General features: G+C 39.2%; 2 protein-coding genes across 2 annotated transcripts in view; both read right to left on the bottom strand.

Moving 5' to 3' along the window:
• Positions 1-17106, bottom strand: part of LOC102037048 (pancreatic alpha-amylase) — a 67147-nt gene that overhangs the window by 48318 nt on the left and 1723 nt on the right. Inside the window, exons 3-4 of the mRNA XM_005422110.2 lie at positions 15310-15416; positions 13900-14024 (exon numbers count right to left, since the gene is read on the bottom strand). The gene's annotated coding sequence lies outside the window, so the exon portion shown is untranslated. The remainder of the gene's footprint in view (positions 1-13899; positions 14025-15309; positions 15417-17106) is intronic.
• The window catches only part of RNPC3 (RNA binding region (RNP1, RRM) containing 3), a 46646-nt gene that overhangs the window by 29147 nt on the left and 393 nt on the right, over positions 1-17106 (bottom strand). The window contains exons 2-3 of the mRNA XM_031057871.1: positions 16052-16103; positions 15327-15416 (exon numbers count right to left, since the gene is read on the bottom strand). Of these exons, the coding sequence (XP_030913731.1) occupies positions 15327-15416; positions 16052-16103 (142 nt within the window). The remainder of the gene's footprint in view (positions 1-15326; positions 15417-16051; positions 16104-17106) is intronic.

Genomic DNA, 17106 nt, shown 5'->3' with positions numbered 1-17106 from the left:
ACTCTTTCCAATCACATAAACAAAGATACTTTATCAAAAGTATTCCAAAATGTGGAAAATCAGACAGCTGCAGAAGCTGAGCTGGGTCGTGCCACCATCCTCTTGGCCCTGAGTGAGATAAACTCCCAAGGATAAGAGGCAAGGACAAGAGTTAAGACATCGTGTCTGGACACTGAGTGCTCTGGCAAAAGAAAGTAACAAGGACATTGCTGGTGACAGAATGATAACCAAGAAGATTGTGTTACTAAGGGAACAGGGCAAAGGAGTCTGAGTGGAAAATTTTGGACAGAATTTAGAGACCTATAAATACTGGTAAACTGATGCAACAGAGACCTTTGCTTGCACAGCATGGTCCATGTCCCTCAACCCCACAAATGGTGTCCCATGTGAGGAATGACAATTCCCTATCTGGCCGTTCTGGGGATGCCCCACAGAACAGAAGTGCTGCTGAAAGGAAGAAGGAGCCAGCCAGCATCCATCCCTTCAGGTTTTGATGGTGAGCTTTGGGACAGGGGCAGTAATATGTCTTCAGGAGAAAAACATGTCTTTGAACTTATGTCTAAACTTTTAGAGAAGCCCAGAAAAACAGTTGCTTCTCATTCTCTTAAGTTGATTTTACACTGGGCAGAATGACCCTTTAAAGGCCAGCATGGCTTTCCCTGTGGAACTGTGGGATGAACAGGGCAATGAGAGGTGGTAAGATCCCAGCTGGTTTTATGCCTGTTTTTCCAAGAGAGGCGTTCCCTGTCTGTCCATCTCTGTCCCCATCCAGGAGCCTTTGGCCACAGTTCCTGTGCCCTGCCCTGCTGAGGAGGGCAGGCAGAGAGGAGCTGTGCTGGGCACCTGGCACCCAGACAAGGCCAGCCCCCCACAGCTACACAGGCATACACACAACCTGAGACTGCAAAACAATTGCTGATTCCGTAAAAATGACTTTGTGCAAAAAGAGAAAGTTAATATTTAAAGAAGGCTTTAGGTCAGGTAACTGCTTTCCTGAGCATAAGCAGCCATTTTCTTTATGCTGTTAATTTTTTTGTCTGAATAAAATACAAAAACGATGGATAATCCAGCAAAAATTCTCCTTTTCATATTTGACCACTAGATGATGCTGTGACTCTTAATTGCCAATGATACTGTACTGTTACTATTTTGGTTTATTTTATGGAACTCTACAGCGTTTTTTATATGAAAAGCTGGTGTTTTTCTTACATGCATTGTAGCTGTAAGCACATATAGGCTGGTTAGTTTCTATAAAAATCCATATAGATCAGACATCTTAGCAGTAACTTGTTCTTACAACATGGGGAAATTCACATTATTTTTGAAGCTGTTCTTATGTTCTTCTCCCTAGATGCAGATGTGAACTGCTTTGAGTAAAGACTTCTGCAAAAAGGGGAAAGTATACTGAGAAGAGATTTGAGCTATCTAATTCAGGTTTATATTTATAGCTCTTTCTGTTTTTCTGTGCTACATAGTTAGAATGGTGGGTTTAGTTTCAGTTGTGGAATTTATTTTCCTGTGCTTTGAGAGCAGCATCTGGAATTAAGAAGGATATTTCAGTTTAGGAATTACTGCTAAAAATAGGTGATCTTATTTACTTGCATATGCATTATTTCTGTTTTCTGATTCCATAAGTCATTTCCTACTTTTATATTTAGAAGTGCAGTGGTTTGATCCACATTGTTGGGAGTCCTAGCCAAGAGCTCCATTAGACTTCCACACATGACACCATTGTACTGATGATCTTCTCAAAGTGATTTCAAGAGAACAGCATTCTTTCATGTGAGCTAATTATTTTTCACCATTTGCCATTTCTATGAACTCCTACAAACACATTTTATTTTTTGCAGCAGTTCTTCCATCTTCTTATCAGAAATGTTAATACAAGAAGGCTGTACTGATTGCAGGAGACAAGGCAATACTCAACCATCTCCCTTCTGTACAGAAGTGCTAAAGGCACAGCTCCATTCAGGTGATCCCTATTTGTCAAAACCAGAGGAGGAATGAAAACAGGTTATACAATTCATAACAGCTTGCAAGCGAGGTCAGTGCCAGTCAATTCCAGCAGAAAAGAGCTTTGGAACTAGCTTAATATCTGCCTTTCCCACTTTTAGACATGCATGTAGCACACTTCTGCCAGTCAGAGATCTGGATCCTATTTTCAAGATGTAAGCAAGGAAATTACACTCTCTGAGAGGTAAGGAGTACATAAAGCTTGTTTTTCCCTCACTGAAATGGCATCTGCCACTCACACTGGGGTCTGATTGGGAAATGCCTACATGACACTGCGATTCCAACTTCACTGGGATATTGTTCCATCCACAGCAGGCTCTGAGGTGAGGGATAATTCACCTTCATTTTAAAAGTAAGCTTCATTTTTGCAAACTCATTAGCAATTATACCAAACTGAGCTCCTGTCACATAACTGTGCTCTCATTTTGAACATGTTTTCACTCATTTACTTGCACGTAGGCTTGTACAAAATCACCAGGTTGCACTATTTCTGCTGAATACATAGGATAATACTTATTTTACTTCCAGGTGTAAGCTTAGTGTCACCTTCAAAAACACCTGATACTGCCTTCCAATAAAAGATATTATATACTTATATAGGCAACAAGTACCTGAAGTTTAAAACTCCTTAGGAGAAGAACTTGCCATTAAAACTTGCTGAAAACGCTGTGCCACTGTGCCCAGCCCATGCTCACACAGCTGCAGTGTCCCTGCAGTAACACATTCTCATGGGGCAGCACCACAGAAAATCCTCTGGCTTTCTTCAGGCTTAACCAGAGACCAGCCTTTGCTTCCAAGAGACTCACAGCAGTGGTTAAAAACCACTTGTTTTTTTTCTTCTTCTACCCCATGACCAGGCAGTTTGGACCCTTGTTTCACCAATAGTCCCACTGATATCCAGGTACTGTGTGAAGTATTTCTTCAGTGTCGGTAAGATCAGCAGTAAGTATATATACATGGATTTATTCTGGTCTTAAAACTATTGGTATACAACTGTAAGGACTAAAATTCATACAAGAGGCTTCATCACCGTAATTTCCATTTTAAAAACATATATATTTACCAAACTGAGGACACTTATCTTTTAACAGACTCCTATTCTGAGTGATTTTTTTTAAACTTCTTTGTGTCTCAACTCTATTTTTAATGGACATACATCTACTTCTCTGCAAGAATTTCATTGGTGAGAATTTCATTATTCTTGCAGAAGAAGCTTCCCTGCTGCAAAGAGAATTTCCTTTGATAACTTTAAAAGTCTTTTAGAGATTTATTGATCTGAATTACAGCAGCTCACTTATCACTAAGGTTTTCTGTCAATCATGGAAAAGGATAACAAATTTCATATAGGAATGAAGTGGACTTCCCACTTTTACTGCTAAATAGAAAAGCTCAAACAATCATTAATATCTGATGTGTACATCTACACTTTATATATTGTGCCAAAGTCAGCCTAGAGATTGGAATCAGGTCTTATTTAAAAGGAGAAGTATAAGAGAATGAGAGGAGACTATTTTAAGCCAAACAGCAAAACATAAGGATATTTACTAGTGGCTAAATTCTTTCCACTGCAGAATGTCTATAAAATTTACTTTACAGCTCTGCTTCATTTAAGACACAACTATAAATGGTTTTATTTCCCCCTAGGACCTGCTCGTTGTAACCTAATTAGAGTTTTTATCTAGCACGTTATTATTTTGGTTCTACTGAATATGAGCATGACTGCTTTGAAAGGCTTTCAAGTGCACACTCTCCTAAGTCCACTTTCTTCCCCTAAATTTTATGAAACAAATTATTTTCATGTTTATATTATGATATTTCAGTATTAATTATCCCCCCAAGACAAACATTCTTTTTCTAGATAAAAAACTCCGGGCCTAACCAACTTGTTTATACATTTAAGACAGTTATTTTTGTAGTGAAGTTTTAATAAAATCTATGCAGTGAAGCATTGCCTTCATCTGTCTGCTTCCAGAATGATCTGGAAGAGGTCTGTAAGTGAAAGATCATCTCTTAGTAATCCTTTTTTCCTATAAATATTTGTCAGACCAGGCTACCTTAGGCAAGGCCACTCTGTGGAGTTTCATGGTGTCCCAGTGTTACCCACAGAGTGCTCCCTGCGCCCAAAGCTCCCACGGGCTGGGGCTGGGCACTCTGCCTCAAGCAGAGCCCTTTGGGAGCAGGCTGGAATCCCACTAGTCCCATTAATTACTGCCTGGATTGAAGTCTGAGCATTCAGTATAGCTCAGATCAGAAAGCCACCGGGAAAGCTGCAATTTAAATTTACTGTTCATCAAAGGAGAATGTGCAGATGGCATACTCTGTCTAGGGGATCACTGGAATTTCCTACTCGTAGCTCCTTGATTTAGGAGAAAGAAAAACTGCCTTTTTAGTTACTAAAGTAGCCTTTATATCTGCTATAGGGATATAGCAGCAAGATGAAATGGTGGAACAAATGGAAGCAAGGCACTGTTGAACACAGCCTTGAGAACATGGCAGTCAGGAGGCCATAAAAAGCTTTTGACAATCTGAATGACAAATGAAAGTTTGGAAATACGGAAACTTTGACTGCTATGGTTTAATTCCTGTCATAGAAAAAGAATTTGTAATGAACCTGATATCTCAATTGCTTCACATAGTGGGAAAAAGTACCCCAAACAAACCCCAACCTCATATTCAGCACAATGTTTGGACCAGAAAGTTGCAAAAATGAAAGCTGGGGGAGTGGGAAATGAATGATTTTCTTCATGAGAGAGCTGCCTCCTGCTACTGTAACAACAGTGATGAAGCTGCTTTGGTGCTACTTCCAAGAGCTGTGCTGAGGCAGAGCCCCACTGTCCCCGTGTGGCTGTAGTCAGGTGTTGTTGGGGGGCTTTGGTTTGCAGAGGTGTTATTTCTGGTGGTGTTGTGGTTTTTTGATGGTTTTTTTTTCTTTTGCCTCATTTTTTATTGTTGGGTTTTGGTTTGTAGGTTTTTAAAATTTTTATTGTTTGCTTGGTTTGTGGTTTTTATTTTTCTTTTTCCACACGTAGCCCCTTTGTAAATCAATTCATCAGTGTAGAAAATACACCACAAAGCCTGCATGGGGTTCATGAAATCTCCTAGTAATGTTTCTGATACCCCCAGATGGACAGAACCAAATAGCAGATCCTTATTTACATTTTGCATATGCATTAGTTAGTGGAGAAAACTTGTCTGTTCTGAAAGAAGCACATCTGTCAAACACTGCATTTACTGCAGAGCATTCTTCTAACTTATTACTTATTCCAGAACTTTAGCCCAGAAATAAACCAAAGCAAATCAAAGCAAAGCAAACCAAGATGGCATTTTCCTTTCTGCTTATTCAGCAATAATTTTGGCAAGAGAAACTTTACGTTAATATTTTAAAGTGGAAGAGCTTGGGATTTGTACCTCTAAGATTCAATTAAGGGAGAGCTTGGCATTTTATTCCACACCCAACCCCCCACTCCTCCTCAATCCTCTAAGTGCAGTGACCTTTCTTGGATTTCACAAAGAGTATATAATAAATTATTACTCCTCTCTTATAACTCCTGAGATTTTTCTCTCTCCCTTGCACTTTCAGTAAAATTCTTCTGATGTATTTTGTGAAGAAGTGGCCTGAAGAAGTGCTTGATTTAGGGACAGATGAAGTCATAAATCTTCATTCATCAAGGATAGGCATGAAGTAGTTCTACTGAAGACAACTGTCATGATTTCCTAGAGGAAGGAGACAGGGGAATTTGAGAGAGGAGTGAGATCTACAATTAGGAGGTTCAGTGAGAGCCTGAGAAGAACGGTAGGAAAGGAAGGGCAAAATCAACTGGAAACCTGAAGAGAAAATGGAATAGAAAATCAAAAACAGAAATATACAAATAAAATCTAATAAATATTAATTACCACTGCATAATGAGAAGAAGGCCCACACACCAGGATCAGTTCCAGGATTGCCAGGCAGGTCCACAGCACTGCAACAGTCCCAGGTGAAGTCTGAAGGTTGAGTCCCAAATCAAGGAGCTCAGTGGCCAAGGGCAGGTGAGACCAGCACTGATCTAGCCCAGCACCCCTCCAGCAGTGCTGCCCATGCCACTGAAAGCCAAAGCTCAGCTTAAAAACAGCTCCTGGGCCCATGGACAGGGGGGTGAGTGGAGGCTCCAGCTGAGGCTGGTCAAGGCCCTTTAAAGCCTGTTGGTGCTTACACCAAGAGGACACAAGCACAGTGACCTCAGCATTCTGTAAAGCCTTTAAAATGTAACATCTACCTTCAGGATATGAAAATTCGCTTGATAACTAATTGTTACATTTGGCACAAGTAAGTACCCCACCAGGCAATTTAAATTTAGTTGGTGTGCAGCAAGAATGCTTCAAAGCAGCTAAAAAAATGGAGCACATATCAAATGACACTGCTATAGAGACGACACTAGTAACTGGAACTACATACAAGTGCATGTTTCAGTCACCTGTTTTCTTTTGTGGCCTCTCTGTGAACATTACAAGTATGCCTGCTCTGCTGTGTTCCCTGTGCCAGCCCAGGGCTCCTACTGTCCCACCACATGGGGTTTCTGCTTGCTGGTCTGACTGTGAGCTGACCCCACAAGAGCAGGATTCTTTCCCTTTCTTTAACGTGTACCTGAGGTTCTGCTGCTTTTCCCTGCCCTAGAGAGTTATAACACAGAGCACTTTTTACTAGCTTTTCTTCCTGCATTGGCTTTAGGGATCATGGAGTTAGTCTTTGTGAATAACACCTCAAATAGATACCTATGAACATTAATACTTATTGTCATTTTGAATTCAGGGTTTGCAGAGTGCCTAAGTTGGGTGTCTACATGTTAAAAAGGCACTTAGGATATGTGAAAAATAGATATTTTGTGTCAAATTTCTTTGACATTGAGAAGGCCTCAGGAATAGCAAACTAAAAGTTTCATTAATATTTTTACCAAAAAGTTCATTATTTTATGAAACCTTTCTTCTTTTTTTCACTTTGAGTAAGCCCTAAGAATGTGAAACCAAAAGTTTCTCTGATACTTTCACCAAAAGCTTCCTATTCTAAGTATGTAAACTTTTTCTCTTCTTTTTCCTTCAATACTAATAAATGTCATATTGCTGCATGCTGAATCAACTATAAGTATTTCCTGTGAGTTGAATTTTATTTCCGAAGTTGCTGACCTGACTTCTGTGTACAGCTGCATCAGAGAACCATCTGGGAGACATCTGTGAAGCTGTAACATCTCCCAGACAGGGAACATATCCCACAGTTCAAATGCAAGAAGCTGAGGTAACCTTCCACTGCTATGCAAGTGTTCTTTAATAAACAGTAAGCAGTAAATAATAAAACATTGAGCAAGTTGCTTGGATTCTGTCCATAACAGCGCAGAAGACACACCTATTATTTTGGTGACCTTGTATTTGAATACAATCAACAATAGCTCAACATTTGTTGCATATCTGTCTCACTTTTTTTGTAGTCACTGCTTTTAGCTATCCCAACACGCTTCAAGATATTAGTATTTCAGAAAGCAACCATACAATTTTAACATATTTATTCTAACATGTTTACTGGTTCTCCAGCTGTATTTTTAGAATTTATAGTAGTCTTAGTTTCTATCTATCTATCTATCTATCTATCTATCTATCTATCTATCTGTCTGAGCAATGCATACACAATACATAATACAAGAAAAAAAACCAACAAAACTGCCTCAGTTAAAATATAGTCTCCATAAATGCTGAGTTTTAGCAAAGTAGTCAATGGAAAACGAGTCTCTGATAATTATATTTCTACTTTATACCCCAACTCTCGGTAGACAAATTCATGCCTTTTCACTCTAAATCCATTTATTTGACTTGTTTTATTCTAGTATTATGGAAGTGCTCTAGTTGGAAAACCAGACAAGGTGTCCTACACTGCAGACAGTGTAAAGCTCAGAATAAGTTATAATTTTCAAATCCCAACTCTAGGTTTCAAGTTAAGAAAATGTTCTTTTTTCCTTGAGTATATTGTTTATATTGTTTATTAACATGGCCCAAAACACAGTTTTTCTGCATTTAAATCCCTCACCATTGAAGAAGAAAAATTTCCAGTGATTATCACTGAACTGCAGTAATTGTCTCCTGAACTGTACTGCAAAATAAAACTGTCATTGGCACTTAACACTGTGGTTCTAAGGAACATCAGGAATGGCTTTGCCAGCTATGGATGTTACCATCAAACACGTAATTTTTTTAAGTACAATATAACACATAATATAGCCATGTTTCCTTAGCTATCAAGATATGGAAATGAGTCACAGGAATTGTTTTAGTAATTGTATTTCTGTATGATTAAATAAAAGTAAAACCAAAATTAAGATATTTTAAATAGTTTGATATATAAAAGCACTTCTTTTATTACTTGGAATGTGCATACTGAAAATTCATTCAATGATGAGAGAAATAAAAGTAATTCACTGAGGCCTAATAATAGTGAAGTAAAAATGGTGTGTAGTTCTGTATTATTTTACAGCTGGTATTACAGTAAATCAGAGTAAAGCAGGAGTCTAGAAAGCTTTATAGCTTGTGTTGATGCTGCATCACTAGAAAACAGGGGAACAGACAGTATTTGATTTTCACCTTACTGATAATCTCTTCTGCCTCCTGGTTACCATTTAGCTGGAAAGTGTGAGTACAGGAGTGGGACGTGATCAGCCTTCAGCCCCAGCACTGCAATGTCCTGGCCATTCACTAGACTGACCAATCTCCCAGGGTTTTCTTAATTATCTTGGACAGCTGTGCTTTCCATGATCGTTAGATTGCGCTAAGCCACTCTTCTCTGCAGTGTCTAGTACAGGCTGTACTTGTAAAATTTATTTTTAAAACACTCAGAAAATGGCCTCTGCTCTTGTTATTCGGCAAAATCACGCTAGAGATAACAAGTCATCTGAAGTTTGCAATAGGTCTTTATCTTGCTTTAATATAGGATTGAATTGCCACTGAACTTGGCTGCTTTTGCATCAAAAATCCAGTAATACAATATATTCTAGTCCATGCAGGAAAAAAGTTGGTTTTCCCTTCCTCTGTGCTGCAGGCATCCAGAATTGACAGGATATTGGGTTTGTGAGCTTGCCTAGAGTAACGTCACATCTGAGAACTGAGGAAGGCATCAGGAAGCAGTTATCTGAGTGAAACCATACATAAAAGATATCATTTTCTAAAATGTAGCATCAGCTAAAAATCTGCTAAGAAAGTTGCATCTTGCTGATGATTCTCTTTTGCTGACCAGGTACATAGCAACAAAGATCAAAGATGTCTCAGCAATCTGGAAAGAGCTCCTGCAAATAAAACTCATCCATCAAATCCAACACAGTTTAAAGCAGCTGGCTCTGAGACAAGTATCTGCACAAGGTACAAGACAGCAGGAAATCAGTGCCTTAGAGGTGCAAGACAAGTAGTGCTATGGCAGTGAGTTTGTCACAGGCACACTGAGTGTGAGCCAGGGCCATGGACAGGCAGCAGAGCCTGGTGCTGCCACTGTTTATCTTGTTCACATAGAAACAGGAAAGTGCCTCTGACCTGTAAGGTCTGCTCCTAGTCCTTGCATCTTTACTCCCTTTTCAGACCTTCTCTTCTCCAGCTTGCTCACCTTGCCAGGTTGTGAGACCAGGTCTGAAATGAGGCCATGGTCCCACCACTGGAATTGCACAGGGCAGAGGCCCATTTATGGGCTGGGAGACTGAAGCTGCTCAGCCTCATCCACTGTCTATTGAAATATAATAGTTTCCTTCCATCAATTTTAGTGAATTTTTGAAAACTTGTATGTAATTTAAATATGCTGAAGCAATACTTCCTTTTCCATTGTTTCTCTAGAACCTGTCACAGGCAGTTCCAGCCTGCAGGAATTGCTCAGAGACAAGTCAGCACTATCATGTAAAGGGAGCTTCAACTCGAAGCTCCCCATACTGAATATTCATTAGAATGTCCAGTCTAATTCACAGATCAAGATAGTATGAACACATTGAATAAAACTTTGGGGAAGTCCTACCAAAAAAAGTTTATTATGAACATTTTTTTGTATTTCTTTTTCTAATAAATTTTACCTTATCTTTAATATGTCTACCAGGGTGCAGTGAGGTTTCTTTTCTCTTTAAAATTAATTATGTGATAATATTGTAATCTCAGTGGGAATGTATATATGTGCATTAACTTGTCTTTTGTTCAGAATTGAGTGTTTAATCTGTAAAGTGGTAAAGTTTCTGCTTTAATGTTTATCCTGATGGCTTTACACCTTTTGAACCAGCAGGTGATTGTAAATGAAGTGAATTTTTTTTCTGATAAACCTAATTTACCTGCTAAGAAACCTGCTCTATTTAGCAGTGTTTTAATAGTTTAGTGGATCTTACTGACCCTTATTTAAACCCACTCTACCACTGAAAATGGCTTTAAAGAATTTACAGAAAAGAAACAGAATATATTCTAATTTTACTATGTGCTATTATTGCAAAAACTTTTTTTCCATTGGAAAAACTGGCAAAGAGTAACTGATAGAACATCAAAGCATTTCTCATTAAAGATATTGCCAGTGTCACCCAGCCTGTGCCAAACAGGCCAGCAGGACAATGTCCCATAGCAGCATCGCAGGCTTGTCCTAACCCAAAAAGAGACCTCTTGTACCCCTTGGGTCTCAGCCCTGCTTACGGCAGCTGCTGGCACTGCTGGTACCTGGCACAAAGGATTGAAAGCCCAAAGGGGAGGAATGCACAGCAAGTGGGAAGAGAATGCCACAGCAATGTGGTCCAGTTTTGAGACCTTCCAGCCATTTCCTCAGTGAACAGCAGGTCTCCATTCTACTCTGTACAATCCTGCAATATTTGTTTGACCTCATTTAGTCCTTGAAGTTTATCATCCACCAGTATCTGGGATATGATCCTTACCAAGGACATATACAAGAGTCATGTACACAGATGACTCATGTTCATCCAGATTGACAAAACTCAAAGATCTGCTGTTAAAACTAAATGATAAAAGTTTTGAGAGGGAAAGCATTATCATCTGACATTCATGATGCATTTAGAACATCAGCATCTCTGCAGTCATCTGAGTGGGTGACATAAAAATACTTCTCTCTGTCCCTTTTGTTTTATCAAAGAAATCATTGTTATTTCCCATCAGGAAGGCTTTCACTCCATTACAGACAATCATACAGAAATGTATGTTGTAATTTATATATTCCAACTCCCTCAATTTAAGGGTCATATCACATGTATGTATACATATCATATGTGTGCAGGAGAACAATCAGTCCTGTTAGGGAAAAGTGTCATAATCCTCACATTTTATAATATGCAACTGAAGTAGAGTTGGTCTTTGAGAATGGCAGAAAATAATATTGCTGTCAAAATGACAAAAGAGAAATTATATTTCTTATCTAGACTATGTGGACTGACAAACTGTCAGAATTAGTTTTTCTAGTCCACAGAAAAAGAAAATAATACCTGCATTTTCTGATCTTGAATTACCTCCTTATCTGTGAATTTTGGTTATATCAAATCAGGACATAAATGACTGCATTCATTATGATGAACCAAACTTTTTTCTTTTGCATTTTAACATGTTCTAGGAAATTTATTACAGTCCTAATTTTCCTATAGTTGGCATGGTTTGAATATCTGATGACAGTTAAGTGTGTAGATAGATTTACATTGATAAAATATTCTTATTATTGGTAAATAATCTACCCCTTTCTTCCACATAGGAAATATGCTTAGGATAAGGCATATTTCCACTGAAATACATTGTCTTTTTTTTATGTCAGCATAACTACAAGCATTACATGGAAAAGAGAAGCGAGGACTTTGGTTGTGTAAATAACAAAGACCTGATATGCATCCCAAACCTGTGTCTTTTCATAGTTTACTTGGCAAAATTACCTCAAGAGGCAGGAAAATGTAAGCCTGTATTCTTGAGACTTTCTTCAGATGTTTGTCTATTTAAGGTATTATGAAAACCTAACATATAATTTGGAAACTGTAAATGCAATTTCCTACTAGCAATTTGGCAAGCTAACTGTGGCATCTATTGGCAAAGCAAAATGTGCAAGAAGGGGCAAATAAAAGCAAAATGCAGAAGGTAAGTTGATGAGTATGTGAGAGGATCACAAGCCAGTTATGGACCAACACCAAGCTTTTGCTTTAATTAGGGCTCTGTACAAAACAGGATTATGATGATCATAAGGGCTTTGTAATTATTATATGGGGGGAAAATGGCCATTGTGCATACTAGGATTTGAATTCTAAGCTCTGGAATTTCCTCCATGGTTTATATGAAGTGGAAAGCAAACATGGAGGAGCACACCATGATGCCCTGTGTGCCAGGGTTGCCTGCAGTGTGTCTGACAGGGCTGCAGCACCAGGACCTGCCAGGAGAACAAGCCACCAGAAAGGGTGACACAGCCAGGAGGGCATTGCTACTCTTGCCTACAGACTGTTTAATAAAGCCTGCAGAGGATGTGAGCAATGGAAAACATCTGTGTCCACTGACACAGTGAGACTGCTCTGCTGTTTAAAATAAGTATCTCAGACTGTGAAAACACCAGGGAATTATGTGAAAAAATACTCTCACTAAGGAATAGCTTGCATTGTTAGAGGCAGACTTTCAGATAATTTTCACCTACACTTAGGTATCCATCTCAGGTACTTACACTGGGAGCTGAAGACTCTGGGTAGGAAACAAAAATAAGAAGTCACTTTTATAGGACAGATCACACTGTAATATCATAGGGAAACTAACATCTGAATTGGCATCTGAGTAAGGTGATTAAAACAAGCTGACTATGACTGATGTTGGGCACACTGGCCAGAGCCAGAAATATGCTGCATATAAATACAGAGAGGAATGAGAATTCCCCAGAATTTTGAAATAGATTAATTTAGGATGTGTACACATATTGCAATGCACAAAGTGTGTTAGTCAAGTGTATAAGGAATATGCAATTCTTACAAAAGCAGCTGTTGAGAGAAAGGCTCAGGAAGGTACATAACATATTTTGAGTTAGGCTCCCCCACTTTTTCAAAGTAAAACCTGATTTATCAATTCCAGCATGTACCGTAGAGAAGCAAGAGTCTCCTGACAAAGCTGAGCTTATAAAGAGCACGCAAGTAGAGCCTCCTGGACACAGGGATAATCTTTAAGTTGTTTGTGTAACAAAAAGAATGAAAATAAGCCCCATATGTGTTAATATTTTACTGAATATGAACACTGAGTCAATAGAAAGTTGTAATAGAAGATATAGCAGCAATCCCTAACTATGAACTATTGCAGTAGAGAAAAACATTACATTTGTCACATACTATCCCCTCTTTCTGACTGTTTTCTCACTGTGGATTATCTCAGACCACTGGCCAGGCACAGTACATGAGGATTGAGACACTGAGATGTCCAGAGGCTGTCAGCAAGCGGTGCTGTTTCACTGAAACTCTTATCCCTGGGTGGTACCTTGCAAAAGCCACTAAAATCCATGCAAATCACCACATGAGAAAATGTCCCTCCCAACAACACAGTGACTGCCCCACCCATCCTCCTAAGTGCCCCACATCAAAGAAATTCCATTTATGTCATCTAAAAAAGTCCTGCAGCTGTCACTAAGAGCTGGATCAGACGCAGTGCCCAGCTAAGGAAATTCATGCAGAGATTAGTAAGAGATATTCTTTAGCCTGGATCATATTTGTAGCTGTTAACATAATCGTATTTTCTGACCCCAAACCACTTGTGTGGAATTTCAGCAGTGCCAGAGCACAGCTATGCCCCAGCTTTCCTGCTCTGCCCAGCTGGCACCACACTCCAGCCATGGGCAGAGCTCCAGTCAGTGTGGGCACAGCAGCTCTGAAGGATTGCCACACATTACACTCATTTAATGCATACCCGTGCTACTGCTGCAGCAGAAGTGGGAGCAAGGAAATTCTTGTTTCTGTAGTTCTCTTCATGCTCAATTTGGGTTGAACAACAGCAAGGGCCACAGCACTGCTCCATTCCTGACAGGAGTTAATCTGGGCAGGGAGGACACCAGCACCTCATTAAAACAATGACATTTTTTAAAGTTCTTTTCACAAAACTATCATTTTATTATGAAGCAGCTCACACTCTACAACATGTATCACTTAGAAACTGTGAATAGAATATAGTCTCTTTATTTTAGATATTCTCTGAGCTGACGTCTTCATCAGACAACTAAGACATATTCGTAGAAGCAAATGTATGGTTTTGTAGTAGATGTGTTCTGTAAGATTTCACTGCTTATTTAACACTTAATAGTCCACTCTATACAACCAGTGCATTACAATCTCTGTATTTTTGCTTCAGAATGATCTTTGAGCTTTTAGAAAACACTTACTTCTCTTTGTTTTCTCCCCATCTTCGGGGCATTTCCTCTGCTTGAGGAGAGGTCTGTTATTTTTCTGTTAGGTGGCTGAAGAGGGGCACAGCCACCCCCACATGTCCAAAGGGCAAACCCACAGCCTTCTCTGTGCTCAGATGTCACTGCCTTTGGGACTACAACTTCAGTAATCATGCCATGAAATCAAAGGAACAGTTTTGTCTCTTGTTTGAGCAGCAGAGTAATGAAATTGTTTGCATTTTCCATGATTACCAAGAGCTATTTACGCCTCATTTCCACTAATACACTTATTAGTTATTAATCAAAAATAAGTAATAATTTGAAGCACTCATAAGATTCCATTGCATTTTAAAACAGGCCTCAGGCAATTCCTCAGTGCTTCCTTGACTCCATTTACATACTTTTCCAATGGCCAAAGAGTACAAGAAATGTCTAACAAGAGGAGACCAATTGTTCCATCTTGTTCACCACTTTGCACCCTGCTAATGACAGGTTTCAAAGGAAAAGTTGCAAGCAATATAAGACATAATGCTCTAATAAACACTCCTGTCTCTGTGCAAGGGAAGAAACATATTCCTCAAAGCCTCAGGATTGACAGATCTTATTATAAGTTTTGTCCTAGCTACTGCAAATGTTATTCCTGTGGAGTGTGATTTTTAATCTGCTTTTGCATCTGTCAGAATAGAAGCCCATGCCAAGCAGTCTCATAGGTTAATTATATGTTAGACACAAGTGTTTATTAGCCTTTCCCATATCTAAAAATCAAAGGGCAGATTCTCCTTCTAGGCTGTTAACTACAAGGATTGTAAGCAGATATAGAGCAAAGGCAACTTCATTTCTTCAGAGACAGAAACAGCTGGAGTAATTCATCATTAGCCAAACTCATGTTAAGGAAGCCCCACTAACTCATACACTCAGGATCACATTAATGAACTCACCTTCAGATTTCATTTACTGATCTTTCCAGTCTACCAGGAAGGACTGTATAGATGACTGGAGGATTAATCCGACTTTTCTTGAGTTGACTCCTGAATGGGGTGTACATCTGCCAAGAGCAAATATTACATACAGTTATTTTTGAATTTCTGAATGTGTTTGCACTGGGAACTGACAACTCTGACATTTTCTGTGGCTTAAAGAAAGAGAAAATATTTAAAACTCTGTGAGTTTGCACGAGATATATTGTTTCTGTCACAAATTTCTTGCATAAATATGTACTTTGTATGAGATTGTAGTAGGACTATTAATGTTTGCTTTTGGCCTTCCCATATCTATTGAATATCTGTGTGTTTTTACCAGCCTCAGGTGATCTGTATCTTCCAAAACTGCAAACTAGGAATGTTTCAGTGTTGGTTTTCTTTCTTTCTTTTTTTAAAAGGACATCTTTTCAGTATTTTGGGTTCATCTAAGCAGTTCCATTCTGTTTTGAGTCTTCAGAAAAAATATGCAAGGATAGTCCTAATGGAGCATGAAAGACAAGAATAAGGTTCCACTTTTCAGCAGACTTGGGCGGGTCATGTGAATTCAGGGGTGTACAAAGACTGTTCCTCTTGGCTTTTCTGGCACTGCAGTTACAGAGGTGGAAGGTGCTACAGCCACGTGTTGCTCTTGCAGTGCAATAATGGCGTCATTGAGAAGTGAACTGAAATTTATATCCATGTGCCAGTTTTACAGCCTTACTGTAAGCTTAGTAAGCACTGCTGCCTCCTTTGACCTCTCTGGGGGATCTTCTCTGGATATAAAAGGAGCTTACGGAGTCTAGGCTATGAAAACTCAGGGCATTGTTTATAAATTATTTATCATGTCACTAACAACATCTACTTCACTGTTTGCATCCTCATGCACTGAGGCTGGCAGCTCATGGGAGGCTTGATCTCATTAGGGCAGGTTGTCCTAGCAAAAGTCATTGTTAACATCTGCCCAAACTACCCATGGGAATAGCTTCTTTCTTCCTGTTCTTACAATGGAAATACTGCTATTCCCTAAAAGGTTGTTGGTTTAGCAGCACGTTTCAGCATGATGATAGAAGCAGGCAGCATGATGAGTCATTCAGGGGCAAGACAAGCTTCCCATCTGGGAAAGACAAATTCACTAAAAAGCATCACAGAAATGTGTTCTCCAATCATGAGGCATTCAGCGCGATCACAGCCTAGAAAGTACTTGGCAGGGATATTAAACCCTGAGTCTTCTTCAGGGCATTTTGCTATTGATCATATTCACCTGATTTATTAACGTCTGTTTGGAATACCATCATTTACTTGTGATAGCTCTCTCCTGATACTAGAAGTCACATAGGTGAAAGAAAGAATCCATTTTAAATATCTTCGATATCAAATCAAATATAGTGTCTGATGGCATTAACACTACCTTCCACATACAGAGTTAACCACACAGCACCATTTCTAATACTCAGGGTATTTTTTTTTCTGTTTACTTTAAGCTTCAACTAATTCAGCTGAACCAAAGAGAAGACTCTTAAATCATTATCTTTCCTTTATGGAGAAGGAAGAAACCAGGTGTGTGAACTCCATGGCTCATCACTGTCAACCAAATTACTCTGAAACTCCAGCAGTTAACTCCTTATTTATGGGGATTTTAAAATATCGGGGCGGGGGATATTTTAAAAAGTTTTTTAATATTAGAAAATCAAAGATGCCATTTACCTCCGGCCTTGGCAGGTGCGATTAGGCTGTAAGTACTTCGCAGTTCCGAGAGCCGCCCCGCGCCGCGCCGCG

Source organism: Geospiza fortis, unplaced genomic scaffold (assembly GCF_000277835.1).
Source record: "Geospiza fortis unplaced genomic scaffold, GeoFor_1.0 scaffold403, whole genome shotgun sequence".
Classification (NCBI taxonomy): Eukaryota; Metazoa; Chordata; class Aves; order Passeriformes; family Thraupidae; genus Geospiza; species Geospiza fortis.
This window is presented reverse-complemented; position numbering and strand designations above follow the sequence as displayed.